The following is a 13762-nucleotide window of genomic DNA, read 5'->3' as shown; positions in this document are numbered from 1 at the left end:
ATGGAGGCCAGAATAGGGTATCAGATTCTCCAGAGTTACAGGTGGTTCTGAGCCAACTGATGTGGGTGCTGGCAACCGTATTAGATGGTGGAAAAGTAGTAAGTATTCATAACCACTGAGCCATTTCTCCAACACGCCTCCTGTCTGTCTGTCTGTCTGTCCGTCCGTCCGTCCGTCCATCCATCCATACATCTATCCAGATAGAACAGGCTTTCCCTGTGTTGGTCAAGCTGGCCTTGAACTCCTGAGTACCTCAGCTCACCGACAACACCATTAGATGGAAAACAGCACCCTACCTCTTCCTTCTCTCTCACTCCACAAGAGCCTCAGAGAGTGCTTGAAAACTAAACCCTTACATTAGTCTTGAAGTTAATTTTTTTTAAAAATTGTTTTATGTGTATGAGAGTTTTGCTTGTATGTATGTATGTATGTATGTATAGATGTATGTGTGTGTGATAGGCTGAAAACCACAGAAATTTTGCTTTAGCCTTCCTACTGTTAGGATTACAGGCTTGAACCACCTTCCTCAGCTTGGGCCCCTGAAATCTCTATTGGGAAGTAATCTGTTGGTTGTTTTTTTTTCCTTTTTATGTATATGACTGTTTTGCCTACATGCATGTCTGCTTACCACACATGTGCCTGGTACCCACAGAGCACAGAAGGCATGTGACTCCCAGAACTGCTTGTGAACCACCATATGTGTGGGAATAAAACCAGGAAAAAGCACCAGGAGCTCTTAATTGATCTCCATCTTTCCAGCCCCTGCCTTGTATTTTATCATTGACTTTCTCACTTCTAAGTTAGTGGGTACAGGGGCAGGAATGTAGTTTCCATCAAGCATCTTTACCTCAAGTATCTTTAATGTATCAGCCATATAAGTGGGACACAAAGATAAGGAAGAGGTCCAAGATCATGTGGTATGTTTAACGGTTGTGGCCTTGATCTGAGACCAGGTCTGGTTTGGGCAATCTTGGTGTAATTACTACAGGATAACAATGCTGATTTCTTTAAAATCTTTAGACAAAAAAAAGGCAATGTTTTCTTGTGTGATTGGTCTTAATCACACTATGATTAATCCCTGCACACAGCTATGGATGACTGTGAGCTGGTTTTAAGCTCACAGACTTCTGTCTGCCTCTCCCTCCCCTGGGGTATGCCCTTGGCCTTAGGCGTTCGTGCATGTTTGTGCTGGGTGTGTGTGGGGGGATGTCTGCACATGAGTTCAGGAGTCCCTGGAAGTCAGGAGAAAGCACCATCTCCCCTGCAGCAGGGTCAAACATTGGTGAGCAGCCCCCTCGAGGTGCTGGGACCCAAACTTGGCTCCTTCTTCTTTCTGAGCAGTCAGTATGTGCTTTTACCCGCTGAGCCATCTCTCTGGTTCTAGTTGAAAGTTTTATCACATGTACAGGTGTGACGGCTTGTATGTATGTACTGGTACGTATGTGCTAGCACAGGCATCCGTGGATATCCTGGACGTGGAGTTACAGGTGTTAGGGAGCTATCTAATGTGTTTTCTGGGATGGTAACCCTGATTGCAACACCACAGCCAGCAAGACTCTCTTTTCTTTCTTTCTTTCTTTTTTTTTTATTAGTTAGTTTGTTCACCTTGTACCCCAGCTGTAGCATCTCCCCCATCCCCTCCCAATCCCACCCTTCCGCCCTCATCTCCTCCTATGTCCCTCCTGCAGTTCAATGATAGGGGTGATCCTCCTCCCCTTCCATCTGACCATAGTCTATCAGGTCTCATCAGGACTGCCTTCTTTGTCTTCCTCTGTGGCCTGGTAAGGCTGCTCCCCACTCAGGGGGAGGTGATCAAAGAGCCAGCCATGAGTTCATGTCAGAGACAGTTCCTGCTAGCAAGACTCTTAATGAGCCATCTCTCCAGCCCATGGCCTTGTGCTCTTAATCTTCCTGACTCTACCTCTCAAACGCTAGAGTCGCAGACATGCATTCATAGCATTTATTATTATTATTAGTTTTGTACTAGGGGTTGATCCCAAGGCTGTGTGTACGCCAAGCAAGGGCTTTACCAATGAACAAATCCTCTTAACCTAAATTTAAATCAACATAGAAAATACAGTGCATTATAGTACTAAGAGTATATAGTATGGCAGGGAGACATTAGGTAGAAATTATTATTTTGTTATTTGTAAAAGTAAAATGAATAGTGTTATTCAAACAGTGAATTGCTCTTTATAATAGTTACTGTTTCATATTTTTGTGACAAAGCTTGCATGAGCCTGTGCATCCGACCATGGCTTATATAGAGAAGTCAAAGGACAACTTGTGGGAGTCCATTCTCGCCTTCCAACCACTGTGCCGATTCCATGGGTTAAACTCAGGTCACCAGGCTTGGTAGCAAGTGCCTTTCCCCACTGAGCAGCTCGCCATCCCTCAGTCTTATGAAATCGTTAAGCAGACACTTCAGTGGACTAATGCCCATTTTTAGTTTCAGCAGTTCTGCTCCCAAACACTCTTGTCTAAAGAATAAAAAAAAAAAAAAGGTAAGAAAAAAGAAAAGAAAAGAATAAAAGAGTTAAGAAGCAGTTAATCTCTTACAGTTGTAGCGAGCTTTGGGGTTGGGCATTATTATTACTCCATTTATAAACCAGGACACTGAATGACTCCCTAAGGTCACAGAAGAAGCCGGTGTTGAAGCGGGGACTGGAACCAACGTCTCCTAGCTGTTAAGTCTGGGCTGTTCCCCCTCCCAGGGAGCTGGCCAATCAACTTAGTTATTAATGTCCCGCTTGCCACACGCCGCAAACTGTGAACATAAATATTTTGTTGGCGTTTTATCTTCACATTCCCTGTGTACCAGGCACCTCTCTCTCTTTGTTCACAGCCTTTCTAGTAACTTATAATCCTATCTGAACACACTGGCCTTCACAGAGAATGTTTCAGCAAGGAATTCAAATACTTTCATTTTCTAAACCTCTCTTTCTCTCTCTCCCTCTCCCTGCCTCCCCCCCCCCCGTGTGTGTGTGTGTGTGTGTGTGTGTGTGTGTGTGTGTGTGTGTGTAATGGCAGGCAGTAGTAAGAAAACCCACTATCTCCTTAGTATCCCATGGCTTTGAAATATATATTAGAAAACAGTACAATGTCTGTGCCCACCTTCGTTATCACAGGCCCGAGGCTAACTTAATAAGTGACTCATTGCTACTCACAGCTCCGAGAGTTAGAGTCAGGCAGAGAGCAAGTGCAGACAGAGGTTACTTGCTTTTCATGTGGCCCAAATAAAAGATTCTTTACCTGTCTTTTGGTTGTTTTTTTGTTTTGTTTTGTTTTGTTTTTTTAAATCCTGCCTCTATAAAAATACACAAAATTGTCACAAAACATGAAATAATGTTATGGGAAAACAAGACTGAATACAAGAAATCTGGCTTAGGATGATCTGACATGTTATTGCTAAATGAATCTTTGAAGAAAATTAATTCCCTTACTGGAATTGAAGTAATTTGTTATGTATTTCATGGGTGTCTGCCAAAAGGGTTCCTAGCAAAATGAAGACTTAATGGGTCCAAATTAAATACAGTCCGATAGCCCTGCTCTTGTTTAGGGTCACCTGTGGGTTTTCTCTGACATGCCAATACTTTTCAAAGACAGGTGTTGTCAGGCTTAACAGCTTATAATTCGGCTGCAGTCATACCCAGCTTTAGGATGGCCCGGCACTCAGTTTCTGAGTCTGTTTGGGACAGAATCTTATATAGCCCAGGCTGGCCTCAGACTTGCTACGTAGCTGAGGCTGGTCAGCAGCTCTTGGTTTTTCCTGTTTCCACCTCCTAAGAGTGGTGACAGGAATCTGCCACTCTGCCCTCGTCACTACCCAAGACGCTATCTGCTGTTTCAAGGCGGGTCAACTCCACAGCCTGCTGCCTGTCTGGTTTGGTGGCCTGGCCAGCTTGCACCAGAGCCACTAGAGTTTTGCCAAAGTTACAAGCTGCATTTTACTGTATCAAGCACCAAGACCTTATGTTTAATGTTGTCATTAAATTTAGTGCCTGATTCGTAGGGAAGCCTGAATATAATCTGCAGTTTCTTCGGGGGTTCATGGATTAGCAACTGGGAGGGAAGGGACAGATTCAGGCAGCCAAGAGCTAGCTGCAGCTTCCTGTGACTCTAGAGAGCTGGCAAGACTTGTCCTCCCACGAGGCAAGAATGATTCCCCCCATCTGGTCCTCAGGAATAATGTGTAGCGTAAATGAGAGATGCCCACAGGCTGCTTTGAAACCCAAGGAGAAAAGCACCACTTAAATAGAAGCTCGCTCGCGTGTTGATAGCAGAATGTTTTATTTTCATGGCAGTCCGACCCACCCACCTCCAAAAGGAAAAAGGACCTGAAGTAAATCTTTATCTTCTAAGAGAGAAATGTAACGATGTGGGGCTCTCGAGTTGTACGAGGTGGCTGTATTTTCCAGGCTTTTATTTCTCCGATAGCACTTTTGCAGTCCGCCTTTCCCTCGTTCCCGCCGCGGTGGCTGATAGCTGCTCTTCTGACCTCAGCTGTGTTTTCACACTGCAGCCCAGCGTTTACGATCCTCACCCCATGTCTTGAGAAGCCCGTGAAAACGGTGACTCACAGGGTTTAAAAAATTTGCCTCAGGGTCCCGTACGGCTTCGTTTGACTACTAAAATAGAACAATCCATCCTGATTTCACAAGCGTTCTTTTAGGCTGTTTCCGGATTGACTTCGAGACAGACCCTGGCAGTCTGTATTTGCCGATCAGCATATCTTGAACTGGCTGCCTTCCCTGCTTCATGCCCTGCTTTAGGGCAGGGACAAAGCAACTTGCTCCAGGATGGATGTCGGCTACACAATCATTCCCTTTAGGAAGGGGCAGCAGCCCACAGCATGGATGTAGCCAGGACCCCAGGGGCAGGCAGCAGGATTCCAGGAAGGCGTCTGAAGCACCGGGTTAGGCTGTCAGTTAAGGGGACTGGCACGGTGTTAGGGGGCATTCAGAAGCTCTGCTGTGGGGCACAGTTCATGTCCTCATGGAATCTGGGTTCTTGTACCTTTTACGTGGACACTTAACTGAGTCACTTTCTATTTTGCCTCCATCTGAATCAAAGTGAGCCTTGCTTTTCAGGCGGCAGTGAAGGTTTCCATGCAAGTGTTTCCCCTCTGCTGGGATTCATATGTATGTCTCTTCCTTTGCAGAAGGGAGCTAGAGTCTAGCCTAGAGGTTACAAAAGCAGAGCTTTTGCCCTCATGACCTCTGACTCACCCAGATGCCTGGAGGAGGCAGATGGGGTCTTGAAGTGTAGGAGTGTGCCCTCCATTAGAGCCACACCCCAGAGTATGACCACGTGCCTTACAGATTGCCTGGGCACAGAGGTTCCTTTCTCCAGTGAGGAACTGTCAGAAGAAATGGACCAGAGGCAGTCTAGCAGGAGTTCCTTGGTGCTGTTTGTTGGGTTCAGGGCGCCCTGTAGCCCATTCGTGCTCATGCTGGCTGCTGCTTGGGACGTAGCTGAGCTGATGACACTGGTCCTTCTGACCTTGCCTCTTCCAGGTGCTCGGTGACGGGCAGCAGCGCCATGCTGGTGTGTGATGCTAGGGACTGAATCAGGGTTCCTTGCAGCCTGACAGGACTCTTCCAAACCGGGCCATCTCTTCAACATCTGCATTGGCGTTCTCTACAAAACTAAATGCTTTGTACGGTAGCACGCATCTGTGATACCAGCCCTCGCGAAGTGGGAGACAGGAGGATGGTGAATGACATCAAGGCTAGTCTGGGCTCCTAGCACATTTGAAACCCCATTTCAAATGTGTGTGTGTTTGTACATATGTGCACATGTAATTTCATAAGCTAGAAAACTTTGTTTATCCGTTGTTTTTTTTTTGTTGTTGTTGTTTTGTTTGTTTGTTTTTCTTTTTCAGATAGGTTCTCACTATTAGCCCAGGTTGGCTTGGAACTCACAGATTCCTCTGCCTCTGCCTCTGCCTCTGCCTCCTCAAGGGAAGGTGTCACTAGATCCAGTATTCTGGACCATTTTTAAATGGGAGTGCATGCGTTTGTGCATCCCCTCCCCCGTGTGTGTGTGTGTGTGTGTGTGTGTGTGTGTGTGAGTGTGAGAGAGAGAGAGAGAGAGAGAGAGTCTATAAGCACACCTCCACACAATCTGTGGAGGACCCCTTTCAAAAGTTGTTTTTTCCGCATGGGTTTGGAAAGCGTCGGGCTAGCTCGCTGTGTTTTTACCTGCTGAACTGTCTTTGAGTTTCCTTTCTCTGGTGTGTTGCCTCCATTCTGTGGAGGCTCTCCCTAGTTTTCCACCCCGGGAAGATGTGAAGGCCAGGGCAAGGAGGAGGAGGAGCTGGGAGCTAGCTAGCTGCTCTTCTGAGCAATTGGCTGCTTGAGTATATCAGGTCCGAATCCTTTAATAACTTTTCCAGTCATGTCCAGAGACATTTATTCTCAAGGGAAACTACTGACTGATAGGGGAAGAGCTGTGCCTGCCTCGCAGGCAAACGGGCATTGTCCGGCCTGGCAGGGCTGCTCTCTCCCACCTACCGGTGGAGTGCATGCTTTGCTAAGCCCAGGCCGAGTCTGGTGCTGATAACACATTCTTTCAACAGGAAGTGCCTCCATTTTCAGCTGTCTGTGGGAGGGCGGAGGGCAGATAAGCTGTGAATGGAAACACAGAACAGATTTTCGACTCCACCCTCACTGCACTTTGATCTGGTAGTGAGGAGAGGGGATTTCTGCCTGGTTTGAGCTGCCTGTCTGTCTCGGGGAGGAAGGATGGTTAGGGAATGGGTATCCCAAGTGCTCTTCTGCCTTCCCTCGGAAAAGCCTTGGGCTATACTGAGAGGTCCGCCATTTGATAAAGTCCTTTGAATGACTTAATTAGACGTGAGAAAACGTTAACTCATAGAAATTCTTTGATTTGCTTGACTAGGGTCTCTCTGTGTAGCTCTGACTGGCCTGTAACTAAGGAACTAGACCAGGCCGGCGTCTCTAACTCAGAGAACCACCTACCTCTACCCCTTGAAAGTTGAGCTTAGAGGCGTGTACCACCACTGAAATGCTTACCAGATATTTTTTATTATTGTTGTTGCTTTTTTTGTGAGACAGTGTCTCATCATAGTCCAGACTGCAGTCCATACTCTAACCCAGTATGCCGTTGAGGAAAATGGCCTTGAACCCCTATCCTCCTTCCTCCAGAGTGCTGGAGTCCAGGTGTTCATGCTGTGCCCAGCAAAAAGCCCAGGCTGGTTTCTGCTTCAGCTTCTGGAGTAGTGTGTGTGGAGGTAACTGGCATGTCCCATGCTTGCTGAATGCTGTGTGCATACTGGTTCCAAGATTATAAATGCTTTCTGATTTAGTTTTTCTCCTTCGATGATCCGTGAATAACACCCACGAGGGGAAGGGATTTAAGATGAGAACCAGCGGTGAGCTAGGTTTCCTCAGGAGAGTTAGTGACTCTGCAGTGAGCACTGGCAGGCCTGTGAGAGTCAGACTCCAAGCAGGACACAGTGCTCTGTAACTAGAGTCAGTTTCTCCCAGGCTGGGGTGACACGCTTGGTTTATGCTTATAGGGATGGCTTGGGACCACTGTTCCCTCATTTCATCCGCTTTATGGTCCTGTTCAGTTGCCTGAGCTTTTAACTCGCACCTGTGACTTCTGAAGCTAGCAGCTTTTTTGTTTTGTTCAGCCTTCAAAGGAAAATACTCAGAGAGGAGTCGCTGGCAGATAGGCCGGGTCCTCTCAGATGTCCCCTCTCTTGCCCTGATACGCTGCTTACGCACGGGGCATAGAATTTGTGTCCTGCTGTTTTTCACTGACCATTGTATGATGGGGTTTTTTCCATCTTGCTACATGATCTTATTATTTTTAATAATTGCATAATAGTTCATGGAGCGGATGACCCAGCTTTTCCAGACGGCTCCATACTAGACTGTTCCCATGGTTGTGACTATTTAAAGTACCCCAGTAATGGATGGCTTCCGTTGTGGCACCTTTCCTTGCTTTTGGATTATTTCCTTATAATACATTGCCAGAAGTGAAATGACAGAGTTCAGCAGGGCATAAGCCTCTCAGTGGCCTTGGACACTAATGTTAATTGCCTTTTGTCAAAACCGAAATGTAGTCTCCTGGGCCACCGACAAAGGGACTGGCATGTTTGCCTGACTGACATGTTTAGCCTTTAGTGTTGTAAAGACTTTGAATTTTGTTTTTCTCTCTGTGGTGACCCAGGGTCTTAGTGCTACCTTGGGCACCTCTGCAGGCCCTAACACTCCTTGTGTTGTGCTTCGTGTTTAAATATCATGTTCTTAGGACCAGTGAGATGCCTCAGTGGGTAATAGTGCTTGAACTGCAAGCCTGGCATCCTGAGTTCAATCCTAGAAAGCATGTAAAGTTGGGGAGAGAGAGAGGTTCCGTGAAGTTACTGTCTGCCCACACACATGCTGTGGCACATGCAGTCCCCCAGTCTCACACCCCCATATCTGGCTTCCTCACACACACACAGATAGCTACACAATCTCTACACACACTCTCACACATTCTCGATCTCCAATAGACATACACTCTCACATATACACTCACACATTTTCTTTTCTGTCTCACACACACTCTTTCTCACACACACACACTCACACTCCCCTTTCTCATACACACAGTGTCTAACACACTGTTATACACAACCACACTCTCACACAATCTCTCACTCACACATACTCTTTTCTCTCTCACATACACTCTTTCTCATACAATCTTTCAGACATTCTCTCAAACACACATTCTCTCACACCCAAAACCCACCCCCACAGTGCCACTCTTCCTCCAACAAGGCCATGCTCACTCCAGGAAGGCCACGCCTCCCAATAGTGCCGCTCCCTATGGGCCAAGCATCAAACACGTGAGTCTATGGGGGCCATTCCTATTCCAACCACCACACTTGGGTTCTTGGGACAGAACTCTGGTGTGCCTTAATTTCTCTCCTTCCTTCCTTCTTTGAGAAAGGATCTCCTCATGTAACACAGGCTGGCTTGGACCTCACTAGGCAGCCCAAGCTGGTGTCTCCTCCAGCTTCAGCCTCCTGAGTGTTATGCTCAGCTCAAAAAATTTTCTTTTAAAAAACATTCTCAAAAAAGTCAGCTGCCAAGGGGCCTTTTGAATGGCCGTTGAATGTCTTGCATTTCCCTCTGTGAAGGGCTGTCTCTAAAATTAAAATGATTAGCCTTTGGGAGGCAGAGGTAGGCAGATGTTTATTAAGTCTGAGGCCAGCCTGATCTAAATAGTAAATTCCAAGCCGACTAGGGCTGTGTAGTAAGACCTCGTCTCAGACAGACAAACACAACACACAAATGCGTGACCCCTGGCGGTCACTCACATTGCTTTTGTTCCTGGACGCTTCTGTCCTGGGCTGAGGGATAGAGCAGGAGAGGATACACAGGTGACACGGTAACACTGTGACTTAATAACAGCACTTTCCATGTGTGTAATCCTCTCTAGGTTTGGCTACTTACTATGGATTTGATACAGCTATATTAGTTAATGACAATATTGTTCTGACATTGGTGCATGTAGATATTAATTTTATTTTATTTTCTCTGTAGCCCTGGCTGTCCTTGAACTTTCTGTAGAGCAGGCTGGCCTCAAACTCAGAAATCTCTCTGCCTCTGCCTCTGCCTCTCAAGCACTGGGGCCAAAGGCATGTGCCATTACTGCCCACACCCTCCCCCATTTTATTTTTGAGAGAGAGAGATACTTTTCATTTATTTTTATTTTATGTGCCATCGGTGGTGGCCTGCATGTATCGTGTGCACAGGGTTTTAGAGCCACTGGAACTGGGGTCACAGTTGTGAGCTGCCATGTGGGTTCCTGGACTTGAGCCCTGGTCCTCTGAAAGAGTAGCCAGTGCTCTAAACCATATCTGTTTCATAGATGAGAAAGCAGGCAGAAGGGGTTCAATGCCAGCCTTCCCAGTTTGCCCTCCAGCCACGGCTCTTCCCCGCCTTTCTCAGATCTTCCCAGCTCAGGGGGCTTCTCCTGACCTGGCCCTGGTGCCTCTTCTTGGAAAATCCTTTCCTCGCTAATAACAGGAGGAAAGGCCCAGGATGGTCTCAGAGAAGCTCCTCCTGTAAATTGTCCTTTGACCCCCACATGCATTTGCATACGTGTGCACATGTACACACACACACACATCCATAAGTAAGTGTTGTGTGTGCAGAGAGTAGCTTCCTCTTCAGAATGCTCACAGAGCAAGGCATCGTGCTGCCATGATTACAGAGATGATCTCCTGAGCCTGGTCTAAGCCGGGCGACCAGTCTGCAGAGGCCACTGCACCCTAGGGGACTCACCCAGAACTTTGGAATTCAGCCCATCCCCACCAGGCAGGCTGATCTAGGTCCTATCCCGGAAGCCTTTGGCCTCTGTGACTCCTCTTTTGCCCCCTCCTCCTACCACTTAAACTGTCCAGGCAGCTGAGTTGCTTGCTGGCTAGCCTTGTGTCCTGGCTCCTGGGAGCTACAGACCCCAGCCCTAGCAAGGGCTTTGTTAATGACTTTCCTTGCGGAGAGCCTTGGTGCAGCGAGCTCACTGCCGCCCCAGCTAGCTGTCCAGACAATCCAAGCACACTATGAATTTCTCAGAAGGAACGCTTGCTTCAGAGAAACAAGACACAGCCAGAAGCTAGCGTGGGATTGATGAAAAGTCAGATGTGACAGAAATTGCTCTACAGAAGCTGTTGTTTTTGTGTCACTCGGCCTTAAATGTGCTTGTAATGGAGTTTCTGGAATTAAGATCTGAAGTTACTCAGAGTTACAAGTGACATGCTATCTGTAGCCTCCAGCTGCTTGACACCATTATTACAGATTTCGCAAGAATCTGTGCAAAATTTTAAACATCTGGAGCAGGCATGTTGGTGCACGCCTTTAATCCCAGCACTGGGGAGGCAGAGGCATGGGGATCTCTGAGTTCAAGGCTAGCCTGGTCTACAAAGTGAGTTCCAGGACAACCAGGGCTACACAGAGAAATCCTGTCTCAAACAACAACAAAAAAACAGAAGCAAAACAAACACCACAAAACAAACAATTTGGCATCTCACTGACTTTGTGAAGCTTGCTCCCTTCGCCACCCCTGTTTTTTCCTGTCATGTATTACTATCAGCTTTAGTTGTTATGCTTGTCATAGTTAAATGAAATTTTGAGTAGAGGGATTTCCCTCCTTCTTTTCTTTTCTCATCCTTAGTTTTGAATTTGGGTGTTGCTAAGTTGCCAAGATTGGCCTTTCACTAACTGCATCTCTGTGTCTCCCTCTGTCCTTTCTCTTCAGGGTCTTATTTTGTAGTCCGGGCTGGCCTATAGAGTGCTTTGTTGCCCAGCCGTGCCTTGGACATACAGTCAAGTTCCTGCTTAGTTCTGGGGTTGCAAGAATTCACGTCTAATGCTGACTCCTCGGTCCCCTGCTCAGCTTCCTGAGTAACTCAGAGCACAGACTGTGCCCCCAGCCAGCTGCTCCTGGGCTTTTGTCATGTTGAATTTTTTGCTGGAAAAGAGAGAGGGGGACCAGTGGACGGTTGGGTTTGGTCACATGACCCGGCCAGTGAGAGCACTGCCTCCCACTCCACACAGGTGTGGGAAGGCTGGAGAGCAGCGCAGGTCCTGCTTGAGAAAGGACTCCATTGGACCGCCGCTGTGTTCTAGCCACACAGCATCCCAACAACCCCCGTCTGACATAGCTGCAGCCGGTGCCCAGAGTTTGTTTGGAAATGGTCAGGACATCAGTGTGGCTGCTGGAAGAACTTAAGGGTGGTGTTCCCAAAAATACTTGAAGTTCTAAGGAATCATAACCTGCTTCAAACAAGTAGCCGGTATGGAACAGAGCCCTGAGAGCTTGGGAGAACTTAGATTTGTGAAGAAAAAGGTGTGACGATAGGGTACATGGCTGGGGTTTTGAGGAAATCTTTCAAATGTGATTGGTCCCCTACTATAGTTTGAGCAGACTCTGGTTATTTGATCTTTTTGGTGTGTGCGTAGACGCTCTGGAAGCATTTAATCTGGTCCCACGGGGCTTTACCTCTCCAGCATGGTTTGTTTTTGCTGCCAGCTCTTAACTTTGACCCAGTGGAGTCGTTCAGGACCCCCTTCCTCCGTCTGCGTTTGCATCTTGCTGGGTGCTCCCTGAGTTCTGAAGATTCTTCTAAGAGCGCAGCCAGGAACAGGTGGATGGCTCTGCTGACACAGGGGATGCCCCTTGCTTTGGGCAAGGAAGAGCGAGGCTGGCTCTATTTCTTCCTCCTGATTTTGTTCTCAGACAACGATGGCCCTAGCTTTGCCGACTACGTATCTTTTGTTCCCGGATGTTGAGGCAGAAGGATCGGATCAGCTAACCACCTCCTTTTCTGTTCCCTTCTAACAGGGGGGACCTTCAGTGATGTCTGCAGTGGGCGAAAGCACCAACCCCGAGAACAGTGACCTCAAGTATTCAGGTCAAGATGGCCTCTACATAGGCGTCAGTCTGTCCTCCCCCGCCGAAGTCACATCCTCTGTGCGACAGGATTCATCTTGGTGTGCCCTGGCCTTGGCCTGAGCTGGTGCTGCCAAGAGGCCAGGGGCTCTGCGGGCCTCAGACCACACTTGTATCTGATTCTGTCCAGCAGTCCAGATGGCAGCAAAAACGCAGACATGACATTCCTTCGATGCGTGATTCTGTGCCTTTGTTCTGAAAGAGATATATATCCCAAGAAGCTTTACTGAAGTAAGAAGAGATGGGCTTTTTGCAGGCAGTTGGCCTGTTCCCGCCAGCCTGGGCCCTTTCCCACCAGCCTGCTTGAGGATCTGCCCACCAGTGGGAGAAACTGGCAGTGACTGGGGCCTTGTCTGCCAAGGAAGACTGAGAGATTTAAAAAAAATGTTTTATGCATTTTGACCCAAATCATGGGCTTCTTGTGATCAACCTTGGTTATCCCAGAGTTTCTTCAAACCTGGTGGATCTTTGTGCACATTTCACAAGCATCCGTGGAGAGGCTCATTGGAAGCCATTTGGACCATCGTGGAGGTCGCGTGCGTTGCTGGGGTCTCGACAAAAATATATTAGTCTGCAAGATCGCATTATGACAGACACTGACTTTTCTCAGCGTTCATTGTGGCTGATCTGAGGTCACTCGGAATTTGTAAACAGGGTAGCAAACAAGATATTTTTCTTCCATGTACACAATAATTTTTTTAAGTGCAATTTGCGTTGCAGCAATCAGTGTTAAATCATTTGCATAAGATTTAACAGCATTTTTATAATGAATGTAAACATTTTAACTTAATGGTACTTAAAATAATTTAAAAAAATGTTAACTTAGACATATGCTTCTTATACCCACAAGCCCATTTCTGTATTTCCAATTGTTTAAAAAAAAAAAAAAGATTTCAAGAACAAATCTTCTCTCAGGAAAATTGCCTTTTGTCCATTTATGAATTTTTATACAAGAACACCAACACAGCCCCCTTTCTTTTACTGAGGAAAAAGTGCTGGAAATTGCAACAAACCTTTACTACCTAAAGAATAGCATTTGTAAATATTCTGGGCATGTGTAAACACTCTTGAGGTCTGTACCGTGTGACTAACCCACAGGTTGGTTTACATTATTATTTTTTTTAATGGGGTGTCGTATGGAAACCTATTTCACCAGAGTTTTAAAAAATAAAAGGGTATTGTTTTGTGTTCTGTACAATGAGCTCCTTTCCTTTTTTATCTTATTTTGCTCTGTGCATGACCATACATTGTTACACAAAACAAGTTCACGTGGTGTCTGCGACCT

At 46.7% G+C, this 13762-nt stretch overlaps 1 protein-coding gene across 1 annotated transcript in view; it reads left to right on the top strand.

Annotated features, from left to right (window-relative positions):
• The window catches only part of Gata6 (GATA binding protein 6), a 32733-nt gene extending 20050 nt beyond the window's left edge, over window positions 1-12683 (top strand). Inside the window, exon 7 of the mRNA XM_021642220.2 lies at window positions 12370-12683. Coding sequence (XP_021497895.1) covers window positions 12370-12540 — 171 coding nt within the window. The 3' untranslated portion in view covers window positions 12541-12683. The remainder of the gene's footprint in view (window positions 1-12369) is intronic.
• The last annotated feature ends 1079 nt before the right edge of the window (window positions 12684-13762 follow it).

This window comes from Meriones unguiculatus, chromosome 2, assembly GCF_030254825.1.
Source record: "Meriones unguiculatus strain TT.TT164.6M chromosome 2, Bangor_MerUng_6.1, whole genome shotgun sequence".
In the NCBI taxonomy this organism is placed as follows: domain Eukaryota; kingdom Metazoa; phylum Chordata; class Mammalia; order Rodentia; family Muridae; genus Meriones; species Meriones unguiculatus.
Note: the sequence above shows the minus strand (reverse complement) of the source record. Positions and strands in the feature narration are given on the sequence as shown.